An 18,402-nucleotide genomic window follows, 5' to 3' on the forward strand; every position below is an offset into this window, starting at 1 on the left:
ATTATACTACTGCTGCTGCTGCTCCAGGGACCATACCACTGGTTAACCCAGACACCTTGTGTTAATTGAAAGGGAGGAGAAAAAAGAAGGGAGGAAATGCTTATTCATCAATGCTTACCAATCATTGTCTTCAGGGAGTGAGATAATGTTGTTTGGTATCTGTAATCATCTAATTATGCTTGCGTGTCTGTCTGCTTCTACCTTACCTCATACCAATTATGACACGATCGTTTCTCCAGGTACCTGGATATTTAATACTGTGGATACCCAGAGATCCCAACTGGTATGAATAATGAGAGAGGTTGCACCGTATATTTACACATAAACAAAAGTTTTTCTTAGGCAAAAATTAGCAAAATGCATAACAACTTGCAGAATGCTAAATGGCCAGGTCTGAACTAATACTTTTTGGCACATCATCCTGCCCTTTCAGCATATATTGTTTTTATTTTAGTTATTCATGTTGTTTGCCTTTTGTTTTTACTTTACTAGTGACTAGTCATATGACTGTCATATGACATTTTCCTTTCTTTCTTGTGTATGTTAATAGGGGCACTTATCTTTCCACATATTGTTTTCCTCATGGAAGTAATGATATCGGAGTAAATTAATTGAAAGTAATGATATCTTCACTTTTACACCAACCAAACCATCATTTAGAATCCTTTGTAAATGATTCAAAAAGCCTCCAGCAAAAATTCTACATATATCTGCATTTTATAAACTTGGGACTCTACTAAGGAATACAATATAATGGCAATAAGTAGATAAATAGCTAACATAGAAAGCTACAATTGTGAGAAATATGGGTCTACAAAATATATGTATATTCTAGTACCTAGTTAACATAGTCAAATAGTCACCTAATTACCTAGTCAAATAATACAAATTTTAATTGCTCAAAATAATTAAAGTACACACATGAACAAAATAACAGTTTAAGGAGCAGGAATATAAACTGTTCGCTACTTACAGCGACGACAACTCCGATACTAAATGCTTAGTTCAACCTCCTTTTATACTGCCAGATAACACCACTCATACGTCATCGTTGATAAGCTATATCAGGCCATAGTCTTCAGAGTCCACCCATTTCAAAGTGTGAAGGCTTAACTCTGACACGTGTATATAATCAAGTGTAATTACAGGATGTGATTTAAGCTCATGGTGCCCTGTCTTTCCAATATTCTTTGTCATATGACTTTTTGAAACTACTGATAGTTTTAGTATCCACCGCCTTCTCACTTATTAACTTGTTTCCACTGTCTACCACTCTGCTTGGGAAAAAAAAAACTTTGTTTTTTTGGTACCTTTGTTTCCTGATCTTGAATCAATGACCACTTGCTCTTGAAGTGCCAGGTTTAATAATCTGCCTCTGTCTATTTTCTTGATTCAAGTTACTATTTTGTAAGTAGTGATCATGTCTCCTCTCTTCCTTCTACCTTTTAGTTATAGCATATTTAACATCCCTAGCCTCTTCTTTTAGCTCGCTCATGTCGTTGTTCCCTTTCCGGCTGAGATATAAGTACTATACATTGCTACATATTCCAATTCGGTATCTCATGAGACATGAATAATTTGTTTAGTACTGTACATCACCATGCATTTCAAAGCAATTCTCAAGCTGGAAAGCAAAGCATAGGCTCTTCTCACAATGTCCTTTATGTTGTCCTCTTATGGCAGTTTTCTATCCAAAACCACCCCTAGATCTCCTCCATTGTTTGAGTTCTTTAATATCTTTTCACTTTTATAGGTTGTGTGGGGCTTATGATCTATTACACATTCCATAACATGGCATTTATTCATATTGAATTTCATTTGCCTTGTGCTGTTCCACTCACATATTTTGCTTAGGTCGTCATCTTGAAGGGCAAGACACTTATTATCTTAGTCTCTTATTTTCCCCTAATAGCTTAGAATCATTAGCAAACATATTCCTTTAACTCCGTACCCCTTCTGGGAAATCATTTATATAGATGATGAACATTATTTGTGCTAGAACTGAACATTTGCAATATCTCTCTAGTCTAATACATTGCCTCTGATTATTGCACTAATTTTTGTCAGAAAATTTTTCATCTATGTCAGAAGTCTGGGTCTGCCTGTCACCCCTCCAGCATGTTCCAGCTTCCAGAACAGCCTCTTGTATGCGACTCTGTCAAAAGGATTTTTTTAGGTCCAGATAAATGCAGTCAATCCAATCCTCTCTTTTCTGTAAGACCTTTGTGATTCCTTCATTTAAGCTAAGTCGATTTGTTACACAGGATCTTCCTGTTCAAAAGCCATATTGTGTGTCCAGAAAGGGGCATGGTTGTCCAGTGGGCATGGGTGTGTGAAACCATGGGTGTGTCCAGAGAAACCATGGGTGTGTCCAGAGCGGGCATGTTATTCGGAAGACTATGTCGAGAGTTGCAGCTCTCAAATCTTCAATAACTCGCATGGTAACCTGATTGGAACAAGACCAGATCGTGTTTACACTGTTGGTGTGGGGGTAGGAGTAGAGTGTAAAGGTTGGTAATGGAAGGAGAGTGGGAAGTGCTTGCTTGTGTGATAAATAAATAAAATACATTTATATAATTAGACCTTCTCAATCTTTAAAAAACAGCCAACTTTTAGAAATAGGATAACTCTTCCATTCAGATAATTAATGTTACATTTCTTACACTATTTGTCCCAAAATTATTTGTTTCATGTGACAATTTTGGGTAGTCTGGGAACGCATCCCCATTTATAGCATTGCCTCTATGGGAAATCAATTCTGAGTTCCTAGCAACAGTTTTATAAATGACTTTTCAGAATGCAACCCATTTATAAGTTACGGGACACCCTATACAGTAATAGTAATACAGCACAAAATCAACAAGATAACAATAACAGTTTGCTAATAATTTACAGTTAATATAAAGTTTACAACCTGTGTGCTATCAAGACCAGCAGATGTTACAAAAAGCCAGCATTGAATGTAACGAACCAACTTTTTTCTGGCAAGGCCTTTGTGACCCCCTGAAGTTATCTCACTGAAATGGCTTCCCACTACTGAGTCACATCAGTCATAAGAGTCCTGTATATTTTACCGGAGACCAGAGCCAGAACCTGGCACCCATCACGGAAGCCCAGGGAGCAGGAGATTGTTACAATCACCCTCACAGAGAAAATCTACAGAAAGCAAGTGTTCACTTAGTTGTGTTTTTGCGGGGGTTGAGCTTTGCTCTTTCGGCCCGCCTCTCAACTGTCAATCAACTGTTTTACTAACTACTTTTTTTTTCCACACCACACACGCACTCCAGGAAGCAGCCCGTGACAGCTGACTAACTCCCTGGTATCTATTTACTGCTAGGTAACAAGGGCATTCAGGTTGAAAGAAACTTTGCCCATTTGTTTCTGCCTGGTGCGGGAATCGAACCCACACCACAGAATTACGAGTCCTGCGCGCTATCCACCAGGCTACCACGCCCCTCTAAGTGAAGCAATACAGACAACTGCAAACTTCAAAGAAAGTGAAGTACCGAAACAGCCAAGCAACTCTGTAAACAATTCGCTCAGAAACTAACTTGAACTTCCTCCCCCTCACCCAGTTACAACTGACCACCGACAGGGAGTGCCTGGCTTTAGTGTCATCTTTGCCAAATGGTTGCTCCCTGAAGCTAACCAACAGAGAAGGAAAATATGGGACTTACCAAGGAGAAGAGCAAAAACGACACTCACAAAGATGTGATGCTGGGATGGGAAACCCAGTCCAGGGGAACACAAGTCCATTGGAGACCAGGAACAACGGCCAGAAAACAAGCTGCCAGGACCCCTGTAAGACCTCCAAAACCCTCAAGCCAGAATTTGAGCCCCATGACATGTCAGGAAATAAAGTAGACAAAGTAAAGGCACATGTGTAGTTCTGCACAACCAGTCCCTCCATGGTTGCAAGGTAAGTCCATCTGGGCATTTGTTACTGTTGTCAGATCTGCAAATTTGCAGTTCCCCTTGTGCTGGACACTTAGCTGTAGCCACAGTTCTCTTGATGATGTCATTGACTGCTTAATGTGTAGTAATCTTTCCCTTTGACTTACAACAAACGAGACTATGGCTGCTGTGTTGGTCTGCCGATGCACAACAGATACACTGGTGTTCGGTGGAGATAAGGGCGACAAGGCACAGGGCAACACCAATACTGTACGAGTTTGCTTATTTGAATTACAGTATATGGTAAGGACCCCCACTGGATAAGCCAGATGTGGATAAGCAGAATTCTTACCGAGGAAGTCCATAAGCGAACATACTTGCAATTTTATGTGCAACATAATTTGAATTTACACACTAAAGGAGGCAGGTGGAGGTGGTAGGGCAGGCAGAGTGGAAGACGAGCGGCAGAGCAGGTGGAAGGGTGGGTGGGCAAGTAAGTAAGTAAGTAATTATCAAAAGAAGGCACCAAACCGGGAAGGCGTAGCACCATCAAATGCGCAAAATAATCAGAGGGCGCTAAATATCACCAAGGATGCCAATACAAGAACAAAAACGCATCAGGCGAACAATATCAAAAGTATTCGAGTCGCCAAGAATTCTATTGAGGGACAGGTGACCGCGAGGGGCGGTCGGAAAGCAAGACACACGCTCGTCCTGGAAGTCAGGACAGTCAAGAAGGACTTGCACGACCGTAAGAGGGACAAGGTGGGTGGGCAAGTGAGTAGTAGGGTGGATGGCTGAGAGTGGGCAGGAAGCTGTGGGCAGGCAGGTGGCAGATTGTGTTGGCAGGCAGGTGGCAGATTGTTTGGGCAGGGCGACAGGCAGCAGTAAGCAAGTGGATCATACTAGGATCAATTTTGTCGATAACCGTCACCATTTTGTACGTGGTGATCATATCACCTCGTTTTCTTTTATCTTCTAGTTATAATGCCTATAACCTCTCCTCGTAGCTCTTGTCCTTCAGTTCTGGGAGGCATTTAGTGGCATGTCTTTGCACCTTTTCCCAGTTTGTTGATGTGCTTCTTAAGATATGGGCACCATACTACTGCTGCATATTCATGCTTTGGTCTAACAAAGATCATGAACAATTTATTTAGTATTTCACCATCCATATACATTTAAAAGCAACTCAGAAATTGGAAAGTGTAGCACGGGCTTCTCGCACGATGTTCTTTATGTGGTCCTCAGGTGATAATTTTATCTAGAACCACACCTAGACCTCTTTATCAGAATTTTTAAAGATTTTTCACATAATTTGTAGGGTATGTGTAGTCTATGTTCTCCTATTTCACATTCCATAACATAGCATTTATTCATATTAAATTCTATTTTCAAAGTGAAGCTCCATTTACTTATTTAGTCCTCTTTTTTTTTTCATTTTACCTAGTTATTTTGTCCTTATTGCATCTTATCTTCCATAGTATCTTAGCGTCACTGGCAAACATGCTCATACAATTCTGTACTCCATCTGGTAGATCGTTTATGTAAACAATGAACATTACCAGGGCAAGAACTGAACACTGTAGTACTCCACTCGCGACATTTCCCCAGTCTGATACAGTGCCTATACATTGTGACTAACTGTACATCTCTAACTAGTTGTGTCTGTTTCTGACTACCTGTGACTCCCTGCCACATAAGAGACAGTGAAATCTGTGGAGGGGAAAAACACAATTGTGTGGCAAGTGTCATCAAGGAAAACAACATGCCTTTCCACATGTCTCTCATTCCCCAGACAATCCCTCCCAATTCTCACCTCCCTACTGACACTTGCTACCCAAGACTTACCACCCCAAATACCTCCCATACCCTGTGCCTCAAGCCACTCCTGTACGTGATTAATACGGTATGACCCAATGCATGTCTGTGGTATCTGGTAAAATTTCCAATTATCTGAATTTGATAAGGATATATGGATATATGGAGATGTATATATCTTATATGATACTGTATGGAAACACATATGAAAAGGTTTTGCCAGAAAAGTATCCGGCTGTGATTTTTGCCAAATAACACAAATACAAAATTCGGATTAGTGAGTTTCAGATAAATGATCTCATACAGTACTGAGGACCAGATCCAATCGGGTGGCCAAAACGGAATTAGAATCCCTAATAGAAAATTCTCAGCATGAGGGGCCTGCACATCAAGGAAGCATGCTTTGTCCTCCTCAGAAGCTACCTCCAGTATTACTGAGGAAATGTTCTCCAATATGGGGTTATCCCATTTGGCCACTTTGCAGTCATTTGGAAAAGCTGGTCTCGGTTTAGTCTGCAAGTGTCCCCCCACTGGCTGGCTCCTTCAGTGAATCTGGGATCATAAATCCCAATGGAGTTTCTTAGGTACTCTGGTAGGATTTCACTCACTAATTCACTCACAGCACTTGTTGCAGATAAGAATGCAGGCAATGCTGTGTTGCCTTGCTTATACCTATAGCCCCCAGTCTAGCTGGTAGTGTTCCTAGGTCCCATTGGTCATCTATCAGGGAGACATTCAACACTCTCATGGATCTCTCTTTTAGGATTTTGTTATACTCTGTTAATTTTGGCCAATCAAAAGAGGAAGCACACATTCGGAAATAGGAAAACTTGGGCAATGCAAGGCACCTTGTGAAAAGGTACAGAGCATTGTTTGCATCCAAAACACCTATTCTTCCTTCCATCCTCCTCAGATTGTTTAGCTTTTCTTTTAAAATTATATTTTCATACAGTTTTATACTTGATTAGATATCGACCAGAAATGCCATACATGAAACAATCAGGATATAAATCAATAAATGCTTTAGCTTTCATGTCCAAAGAGCTTGGAGAGGATGTGGGAGGAAGAAGGATGGCGCGGTGAAATTCTTGGAAGATGATTTGGATGTGGAGAAAGGAGGCTTGAAAGTTCGGTGGCCTGTCCACCGCGGGTTGGTATATGTTTTTGTTCTTAGCTTGGGACTTGAGATCTTCTTCAGAGGCAGGAGGCTAGTGGCAAGGCGGTGAGGTGTTGTCCTGGTTCAGATGAGGTCTTCCGTCTGGCTTGGAGGAGGCATCTTTCCTATGGTGTTGGTGTTCCGAGGTGGTCTAACAGCAGTTATTTGGTGCCTAGATGTAGGGATTTGGTGTGGTGAACTCTCTTGTGAATATTCCCAACTCCAACAACTCCAACTTGGGTATTGGAGTTCCTTCAATAAATGGTTACCCGAATTTACTTGAGAGCCACCACCTCAGTGCCCTCAGTGCTCGAAAGGGACAGAAATACAATGTAAACACTCCTCTAGTGAAATTAGCCATAACATTTTATAAATGCTGTAAATGCATATTTGCATAAATTTTATGAAGTGTTTAGTATCTTTCTAACAAAATTGAGAATAAGTCCCACTAATAACTCATGTTTATAATATGGTACACTGTGCCCTGGAAAATCCTGACAACTATATAACACTTCCTGTTTACCAATTTTTTACACAGCATTGTAGCTGTCGATTGCTGGTGGTGCATGCAGTCTTTAGCTGAAAGACTGGTATCAACCTTGTGCTTTATAGACTTCAAGACCAACTCAGAGGTAGAGGTTTAACAGATGTCATTATTTAGTTCTATAAGTGCAAATTCCATATCTGGGTTATCAAGACCTGCCTGTATTACAAAGAAGTAAACAATCAAATTGGAATTACAATTTTTTATGCATTATTATTATTTATATATTAGTGTATAAACCTGTCTGAATATGCAGAAACATATATATTATAATATTCACAAGATGACAAATTAAAACAAATTTGGCGATAAATAGCCAAAACAGGATAATTATTTAGATATTTATATAGGATCCAGAATGATTTGATCTTGCTTTTGGATGTTACAATATACTGACTTCATGGGCTCAGAAAATTCTGCTCCAAGCTTAACAACAGGAACACCAACATGGTTTAATACAACAGGCCTAAGCCAATACAACAGTGACAGAATTTGGCAATGCAGTACTGTACAACCACTAATGCTCAAGAGTATGTCATGAACATCAGGGTCATTAATATAATTATGCCAATAATGCTCCTTTTCTGTGTACTGAATCAGAGTACTGTACTTTATTCAAATGTTAGGTGCTGTGAAAAATGGGTAGTGCTGCCTTTCCTGTGAGTAAAGAAATGAAGACTCAAAACATTAGTTGGCTGACCAACAATCCACTATAATACACCATACTGAGAGGTTACCTTCCGTAAAGAATGAACCAATTCTTTGCATGATCAATACACACAACAATAACTTATGCAAAAATACTACTGATTTAGGATCTGCTCAGAAGACAGCTGAATGCTGCTTAAGAAATACTGCTGCTGCAGTTGATGAAGTAATGCAAAATCCACATCAAACTTATTAATGCCAAACCTGGTGTGTGTACATTATGCGAGTGCTCAACATTTATCAGGTAATCACTGCCAAGATAAAACAAAACAAAAATCACAATCTCTTAACACAAACAAAAATATATAGATCGAGTTTCAACAGTTCCAACTCATTTTAGTAAATAACACTACACTGGTATAGTACAGTACCAGTACTGTATATGTTTAATGCAAACTTTTCCAATTTTCCCACATAGAATTCTGGTAGGCTACAGTAACAAGCATTATACTGCATACCGATTTTACAGGTAAAATTTTACAGGTAACTTTCAACAAGGGAATGATAATTTAAGGGTGCACTTAATCTCTCCCAAAATTGCCCACATTTGCTGGAAAGTAATAAAATATCAATGACAAATATTTCTTAATACTGCTGCTGAAGTAGATATAGAAGCATCGAGTATAGTACAGTATAAGGATGTACCCAAATTTAAATTGTTAGGATAAAAATGCTTATAAATTTGTGGCAGTTTTACAAGATCCAAAAGTTAAATTCTCAAAATAAATAAAACCAGCAGTGAATGCAATGAAATGCCAATTATTTGGCTTGTTAGGCAAATCAGACCTTGCATATTAGGCTAAGAGGTGTGGTTCTGGCTATTAGGCACATGTATATATATTTTAGAATGGGACACACTGAGGTGTGCCCGATTAAAAAAAAATCCGGCCCACCTCGGAACCACACCAGCCATCATGGAAAGTCCATGTCCATCATCCTATCATCAATTACATGTGTGGCGCTGCCTTTGCCTCTTATGAAAATAATAATATTACTGAACTGAATACCGAATCCCTTAATACTAATTGATTGCTCAGTCAATAGTGATGATGAATTGGCCTCATTGTCTATAGATGTGGAACTAAATAAATAAATAAATAAATAAATAAATAAATAAATAAATAAATAAATAAATAAATAAATAAATAAATAAATAAATAAATAAATAAATAAATATAATAAATAAATAAATAAACAAATAAACAAACAAACAAACAAACAAATAAATAAACAAACAAAAACAAAAACAAAAACAAAAACAAAATAAATAAAATAAATAAAATAAATAAAATAAAATAAATAAAATAAAAAATAAAATAAAATAAATAAGTAAATAAATAAATAAATAAATATACACACACACACAGATTGTGTGATCTTGGTAATCTATAATCCTCCTCCAAACAGTAGAAGACCCAGGCAGGAGTATGACAACAACAACAAGGTATGCATAGATGAACTGCAGAAGGCAGCAACACTAGCCCACAGAATGAGAGCGAAGCTGCTGATCATGGGGGAGCTAAATCATGGAGATAAATTAGGAATCAAGGAATCCCCATGGAGGGGACGAAACGTGGGGAGCAAAGTTAGCAGATGTTATAGACAGAAATTTCCTAACAGAACATGTGAGGGAAGACACAAGGTTAAGAGGAGATGCACCGAGCCTATTAGACCTGATTTTCACCCAGAACGTAGAAGACATCGAGAATTTGGAGCATGAAATACCTCTAGGGGCCAGTGACCATTGTGTCCTAGTCTTTGACTACATGATGGAATTCAAACTTGTGACCATGGGACAAGAGGTCTGGGAAAGGAGAGTTGACTACAGGAAAGGGGACTATAGGAGGATAAGGGACTATCTGGGAGAAGTGCAGTGGGAGGAAGAAATTAGAGGAAAAACAGTCCAAGATATGATAGACCTAGTCATACAGAAATGCCAGGAGGCCGACGAGAGATTTATACCAACAGTAAAAGGAAAAAAATAAGAGGGAATATAATAACCCATGGTTTAATAGACAGTGTCAAGAAGCAAAAATGGCCAGCAGGCGGGAGTGAAGGAAGTACAGAAGACAAAGGACAGAGGACAACAGGATCAGATGCAACAGAGCTAGGAACGATTACATTACCATAAGACTAACAGTGGAAAGGGACTATGAGAGAGATATTGCGATCAAAGCGAAAAAGCAACCTAAGTTACTACACAGCCATATAAGAAGAAAAATGTCGGAGAACGACCAAGTGACAAGACCAAGGAAAACAGAGGGGGGCATATACTGAAAGTGACAAGGAAATCTGCGAGGCAAGGAATGCCAGTTTCCATGGAGTGTTCACTACCGAGCCTGAGCAGCTCCCATTGTTAGAAGGGATTACCCTAGATGAAAGACTATCAGATAGAGAGGTGACAGCAGGGGAGGTAATGAAACAGTTGACAACACTGGATGCAACTAAAGCAGTTGGACCAGACAAAGTATCACCGTGGATACTAAAAGAAGCAGAGCAGGCCCTCAGCGTGCCTCTGGCAATGATCTTTAATAAGTCACTTGGGAGTGACTTATTAAAGTGAGAGTGACTTATGTTGGGAGAATTGCCCAGTTGCTGGAAGAAGGCAAATGTCGTATTGATCTTCATATATATAAAGACCTACTAACTGAAACGTCTATATCTGGAAAATGTATCATGTGATAGGTTTCTTTTGATTTTCAGATTCTTACATTTTGCAGACAAAATTTGAATCCAAACAAGGCCTATAGAATATGGAAAATCAGACCAGGTCTTGTTCATAAAGATAAATTTAGGCTGTATATCATGATTTAAAAAAAAAATGAGCACACACGAGCTGCACACATCTCGTCCCTTGTACGAGATGGTACAAGGGACTTACAATTTTCAAACAGTGCATTAAGACTAAACATCCCTGGTTTGACGTTACACTGTTGATTTTGTGCAAATTGCAACACTGGCATTTTTCTAACTTAATTTTATACACAGGAACACTAGTCGATATCTAGCTTATGGGCCCCCTCAGCTCTTTTGGCACAGTTTTGAAGCAGCTTTGGACATTACTTAGAGAAGGGACATATTCTCTATACAGACAATGACATACAAGTCCTTCTGCGAGTGTACATTTGTTGGAACATTATATTGCATCAAGTATTCACCTAGGTGTGTTTACGGGGGTTGAGCTCTGTTCTTTCGGCCTGCCTCTCAACTTGAGGTTATCTTGAGGTTATCTTGAGATGATTTCGGGGCTTTAGTGTCCCCGCGGCCCGGTCCTCGACCAGGCCTCCACCCCCAGGAAGCAGCCCGTGACAGCTGACTAACACCCAGGTACCTATTTACTGCTAGGTAACAGGGGCATTCAGGGTGAAAGAAACTTTGCCCATTTGTTTCTGCCTCGTGCGGGAATCGAACCCGCGCCACAGAATTACGAGTCCTGTGCGCTATCCACCAGGCTATGAGGCCCCAATGAAGACTGTTACTAACTACTAACTAATTTTTTTTTCACTCACAGACACCCCCAGGAAGCAGCCCATAACAGCTGCTTAACTTCCAGGTACCTATTTACTGCTAGGTAACAGGTGCATTAGGGTGAAAGAAACTTTGCCCATTGTTTCTCGCCGGCGCCGGGAATTGAACCCTGGGCCACAGGATTACATGTCCAGTGTGCTGTCCACTCAGCCTCAGTGGTACTGTCTGTGTGTTACAAGAAATGCCAAAATATATGGGAAAGTTAAATTGTGATGCAAAACTATTGCTAATGTCAGGAGAATTTTTATACAATTATGATTTGGCAAGATAAGTGAAATTACTCCCCTTATTTTAACACGGAAACCTTGCCTATTCTAGAAAAATCAACCATACAGTCTGATGGCTCACTGGTGAAGAAACCTGTTACAATTCTTGATTATAATGGAATACTTACATGTGCTTATTAACAATTGACAAGGTTAATAAGCAGACTAGTTCTGTAAAATACCTATAATATGTATAGGTTCAACACTAGAGAGGAGCCAATATTACATGTTTTCCCATGATTGGGTTCATCAGCTGCTCGAGAAATATGGCACACTTATGAGTAATCATCCAGGAAAGAGTGTGGCATTTGCACCTACACAAAATACCTTGCATCCTTGCTGTTTCTGGTAACAGATTGAGCCAACCAAGTTACTGTGTGTGTGCATGAATACCAGGAGGTCACACAGTAGGACGCATCTTACAATGTGTTGCTAAGAATGTTGATGCATTTCTGCCAATTATGCTTCACTGATTACCATTCTACAGTCTTTTGCCAACAATTTGCAGAATGGTGGTCAGTGCAGTTGGTTTACAACCAAAAGGTTCTAGTTTTAATTCCTGTGCAAGATGAAACGTTTGGGCATATTTCCTTTCGATTAATATGTCTGTTCAACTAGCAGTTAATAGGTACCTGGAAGCTAGTCTACCATTTTAAGTTGCATCTTGGGAGTTACCTGATTCACTAAATGCCCACAGTGAATAAGACTGTAGTCACGAATATATTAACCCATCTGATATGACCATGGGTGCTCACAAATTTTGTTATATACTGTACTCGAATATTATTTTCTGTATTTTTTAAATTAATTGGTTAATAATCTACATATGAAATATCTTCAAAAACAACATACAATAGAAATTCCTGCCATTCAATGTAAGATAGATTATGCATGGCTCATACAGTATGAAGTCTGACTCAATTGACAATCTTCAAGAAAAACAATGAGACAATCATGCAGCGAGCCAGAAGTAGGTCCAAGTGGTATGCAGGCAAAACGCGCCAGAGAGTGCACCCCAGAAGTCCTCACTGCCTGATGTTATAATGGAAGGGGAATCCCCTTAAAATATTAACACCTCTCCTCCTCCCTCCCCCTCCTTACCATCTTCCATACGCCAACAGGAGTCATCAGTAAAGGTAAGTAATAACCAGTACATACTTTTGTGGTGAAAATTTGGGTGAATTGGGTATAAAATTTACTTGAAGTTAATTTTTGGGGGGAGTCCAGAATGATCAATTCATTTCCATTATTTCTTATGGGGAAAATTTGGGGGGAGTCCAGAATGATCAATTCATTTCCATTATTTCTTATGGGGAAAATCACTTCGGTTTATGAACTTTCGGGTTACAAACCGTCTCCAGGAACAGATTAAATTCGTAAACCGAGGTACTCCTGTATATTATCCTTGTCTTTGACATGACAACTAGCTCACAAATAAAATATCACCAACAATACCTCTGATTGCCATTATAAGGAGAACTGAAGTTTTTCCTGTGCTTTTCTAGCACTTTATATGAACCTACAGAGACATTTGAAGAGATCCTCGAGGCATCAGTGCTGGACGTTTTGTGAATCCTCTCCGAGACAGTGGATTCTTGCTTTAGAGAGCGACCAAATGTGATGACTCAGAAATAGTAGTTTTTAAGCTCTGAGAACCAACTGCATCTTGAAGTGTTCAAACAAACTATTATTCAAGTTACTGGATACTAACACTTAATAAGTTCTTGAAACTGTCAGATTCGGCAGCCAGTAATAAAATATAATTTGGGTAACTTACTGGTTTCTTCAGTGGTGGTGTAAATAATGAGAGGTTATACTCTTTCTTTTCATCTACGGTTGACATCAGTGTCTCCGCATGACTACGTTTCCTCGATAACCCACTCATTTCATACTGATTGGTGCCTGCAAAAAAAAAAATAAAAAATAAAATACTTTTTGTTGTTTTACATATTTACAAAAAAAATGACAAATATCAGCATTCCTAAGGTTTTATTAGTAAGCTTTCAATCTACATGGCATTCCTTGAGTTATACTGTATATGAAATAGTCAAAGGAACACAATACAGGGGATAAGGTAATTATGAGGAAAAAAGAGCAAGACCAGTATGATTATACAGCACTTGGAAGGAATATGAGGACAACGTTCTAGGATATGACAGGGGGAAGGAATAGGGCCCCAGTGACTTGGACCATCTGGGATCGATTGCCGACTTGCTGACCTGCAAGAAGCGAGACCTCTGCTGTATTGGCAAGTTCACAATCGACTAGAATGTATATATGCTTTAAATTATTAGCAATTACTGTATGCAGACCACTACAAACTGACAGCAAACCTTTTACTTATATCATCTTATATATTTTTAATCCTACTTAAAGTAGTAGTATAAAAAAATAAGGAATTGATGTTGTAAGGTATAAATGCCCCCCTCTTCAATTTTCCTTCCCGTCTCCCCAATTATCCATCTTATCCCCCTTCCTCCTCCCTCCCTATTCTCTTTTCCTCCCTTTCTTCTTCCCTGTCTGACCTCTATCCTCAAACACACACTCACAATTCCTTTTATATCTACAGTATGTATAGAGGGCAACTCATAGACATATTAGAGGTAGACTGTCCAGGTCAGTCTGCCTCTTCCCCACCTCCCCTCTCCTATTCCACTCTCCCCATTTCACCCCTCCTCTCCCCCCCCCTTTCACTCCCTCTTCCCCCTGTCCCTCTCTCCCACCTTCTTACCACGACCCCCTCCTCTCCTTTCTCCTTCCCACCCCTCTATCCCCTTCCTCTTATCCCCACATTTTACTTCTTCCACTTCTTCTCTTCCCTCATCATCTCTTTGTCCCCCCACTCCCCTCATCTTACCTGTCCCTCCATCACTGTAACCATCTTCCCTACAATTTTTGTCACTAACCCAAATGAATTCAGTTCATCATTTTCCAGCAAATCATGAAAAAATGGGGAACACTATGGAAAACTGCAGTCCCCGTGACACAGTGGTAACACACTTGCCTCATGCTTTGGAAACGATTTGGCCTGGGTTCATATCCTGGTCGGGGAGGATTGACTGGGGGCCAATCCTTAATTGAACGCCTCTGTTCTCCCAGCAGCGAATGGGTATCTGGTTGTTAAAAAATTTGTCGGGTTGTATTCCGGGGAAAATTAATATTAAGGACCTGCCCAAAACACTATGCATGCTAGTGGCTTTACAATTATGTAAAGACTTGTATATGAAAAAAATACATTTGTGATTTCATTTTAGACTTCATGAAAATTGCAAAGGTGGAAGAAGAGGGGGGTTAAAGACCAATATTTTTTAAAGTACTTAACTTAATATTGTAGTTAAATGATTCATTATGGTGGGGGACAGGCAGCCAGTGTATATATACATAGATAGTGTGTATATATGTATGGCTTAAATTGAGTTACCCCCCCCCCTCCAGGTCAATTTACTGACCTACCCCAGGATGCATTCCCTTAACAAGCTGACTAACGTTTAGGTATTTATTTGCTTCTAGGTGAACAGGTGCATTAGGTGATAGGAAGCACCAACCCCATATAACCCCAAACAGCCTATGTCTGTCCTATACCCCAGATCATTCCCCCCCCCCTTCCCCCTGCAAAGTTGGGTGAGGTTAGTCCCAAGCATCTGGCCTCCAACTTAGGACAGACAGGCAGACATTTTCTTTAACAGTACCTATTCATCACTGATAATATTTTGAATGTCAAAACTACAGTTTCCATTGCTCTCGATTCACAATCAAGGATCCTAGGTTCAGTTCCTAGGCAGGACAGAAATGGTTGCACATATTTTTCACCTAATGTCTCATTCATATTTCACCTTACACCTAATAAAAGGGACCAGGAAGTTGGCCTAGACAACTGTTGTGGGGTTGCATCCTGGGAAAGGGTCAGTAATTCGACCTTAGGGGGTCTCGATACAAGCCTAAGGTATATACTGTATGTACACAGGTTTCAGGTCTTTCATAATTTTTTTTTTTTTTTTTTTTTGAGATATATACAAGAGTTGTTACATTCATGTACAGCCACTAGTACGCGTAGCGTTTCGGGCAGGTCCCTGGAATACGATCCCCTGCCGCGAAGAATCGTTTTTTCATCCAAGTACACATTTTACTGTTGCGTTAAACAGAGGCTACAGTTAAGAAATTGCGCCCAGTAAATCCTCCCCGGCCAGGATACGAACCCATGACAAAGCGCTCGCGGAACGCCTGGCGAGTGTCTTACCACTACACCACGGAGACTGTAAATTAATTAATTATATCCACCTGAGTATATAAAAACCATGCATTACCCTAATCTCATTAAGTAACTAAGCCTATGCTAATACTGAATTATGAAAGTCCAAAAACAGGAGAAAATATATTTAAAAAATTCTGAGTTACTATGCTTTATAAGACTGAAGAGGAAATATTGTACATTCCATATGACACTTATTCTATTTTATTTATTTATATACAACAGTTCTTACATTCTTGTACAGCCACTAACACGTGCAGCATTTTGGGCAAGTTTTTAATCTTATGTCCCCCGGAATACGACCCACCAAATTGTTTAACAACCAGGTACCCATTTTACTGTTGGGTAAACAGGCTACAGTTAAGGATTGACGCCCAGTAAATCCTCCCCGGCCAGGATACGAACCCAGGCCAAAGCGCTCGCTAAGCGTCAGGCGAGTGTCTTAACCACTACACCACGGGGACACATACACAAGAGTTCTTACCCTAATGAATCGACAGAAAGCTATGGGCAAAACCTTCTGCCATATGGGCAGCACAGTATGGTAATCTGTAACACAGTAATTACCATGATCAGGTTAGCCTAGCATCACCTGTGGCAGGTATGTGCAGATGACACATCTACCAAGCCTGAGCACTCCAGGTGTAAACTGTCAGCAGAATTAGGTCATGTTCTTGATTCAACATCACATTATTGAATATCCTGTCGTTCAACTTACAAGTATGAGGAACCTACAGCGTTGCAATTACTTCCTCCATTCTTATGTTCTTAAAAAGATAACGTCATAATCCATCCAATGTTATAGTAGTGGATAAACGAGTGTATCCACTGTCAATTTCCTGACATATGGGGGATGTAGCTCTTGACCAACTCTGTACAGAGTTAAGAGCACCAACATAAACTACGTCACATTAACTATGTCAGACAAAGTTTACACACACACACACACAACACGAATTGCTTTTAATTCACTGCGTACTTAACCTAAGCCAGAGGCACAGCTTTAACAACTACCGGTATGGGGTCACGGGCCTTCTGGGGGCCAGGTGAGTCGGTATTCACATGCATGTGTGTACCGTACCACCTGCCTCCCCCCCCCCCTTCAGGTGTTACCTGCCCCAGGGTAGTTACCTGCCCCAGGGTAGTTAGTTACCTGCCCCAGGGTAGTTACTGCTCCGTACTGTCACTGTCACACACACACCGCCGCCCACTGTGGGTGCCACCGTCACTGAACCCCCGTACACCGGCCCGTCACATCTGCACACACTCATCTTCCACACACCTGTCACTGCTCACCACACCCCCTCCCACCCGGGGGGTCCACCGAGGGGGTGAAGTACTTGCCTTCGGAGCCACACACCCGGCGGCCAGGCTCACCTTCGGGCCTGGAGGAGAGAGCAGCAGCAGACGCCATTAACAACTGACGTGAGAGTCAGCTGAGGCAGAGGGCGCTGGCCGGCCGCCCTCACTGATGGCCCGCCCACACACCTGTAGGCTCTCCTCCCGCCTCTACACCCACCCACCCCACACATGTAGGCTCTCCTCCCGCCTCTACACCCACCCACCCCACACATGTAGGCTCTCCTCCCGCCTCTACACCTCCACCCCTACACCTATAGGCTCTCCTCCCGCCTCTACACCTCCACCCCTACACCTATAGGCTCTCCTCCCGCCTCTACACCTCCACCCCCACACCTGTAGGCTCTCCTCCCACCTCTACACCTCCACCCCCACACCTGTAGGCTCTCCTCCCACCTCTACACCCACCCACCCACACCTGTAGGCTCTCCTCCCGCCTCTACACCCACCCACACACCTGTAGGCTCTCCTCCCGCCTCTACACCCACCCACCCACACCTGTAGGCTCTCCTCCCGCCTCTACACCTCCACCCCTACACCTATAGGCTCTCCTCCCGCCTCTACACCTCCACCCCCACACCTGTAGGCTCTCCTCCCACCTCTACACCTCCACCCCCACACCTGTAGGCTCTCCTCCCGCCTCTACACCCACCCACCCACACCTGTAGGCTCTCCTCCCGCCTCTACACCCACCCACACACCTGTAGGCTCTCCTCCCGCCTCTACACCCACCCACCCACACCTGTAGGCTCTCCTCCCGCCTCTACACCCACCCACCCCACACCTGTAGGCTCTCCTCCCGCCTCTACACCCACCCACCCCACACCTGTAGGCTCTCCTCCCGCCTCTACACCCACCCACCCCACACCTGTAGGCTCTC

The 18,402-nt window shown here is 41.4% G+C and overlaps 1 protein-coding gene across 22 annotated transcripts in view; it reads right to left on the reverse strand.

The window, feature by feature from the left end:
* LOC123767758 (choline-phosphate cytidylyltransferase B) overlaps positions 1-18,402 on the reverse strand; it is a 664,019-nt gene that overhangs the window by 41,163 nt on the left and 604,454 nt on the right. For 5 of the 22 annotated variants that reach the window (XM_045757747.2, XM_045757743.2, XM_045757742.2 and 2 more), the window contains exons 1-2: positions 17,317-17,444; positions 13,692-13,816 (exon numbers count right to left, since the gene is read on the reverse strand). In XM_045757747.2, the coding sequence (XP_045613703.1) occupies positions 13,692-13,816; positions 17,317-17,434 (243 nt within the window). In that variant the 5' untranslated portion in view covers positions 17,435-17,444. The other 17 variants (XM_069310680.1, XM_069310675.1, XM_045757741.2 and 14 more) reach the window with 12 other exon arrangements.

The sequence above is a fragment of the Procambarus clarkii genome, chromosome 67 (genome assembly GCF_040958095.1).
Source record: "Procambarus clarkii isolate CNS0578487 chromosome 67, FALCON_Pclarkii_2.0, whole genome shotgun sequence".
Lineage (NCBI taxonomy): Eukaryota > Metazoa > Arthropoda > Malacostraca > Decapoda > Cambaridae > Procambarus > Procambarus clarkii.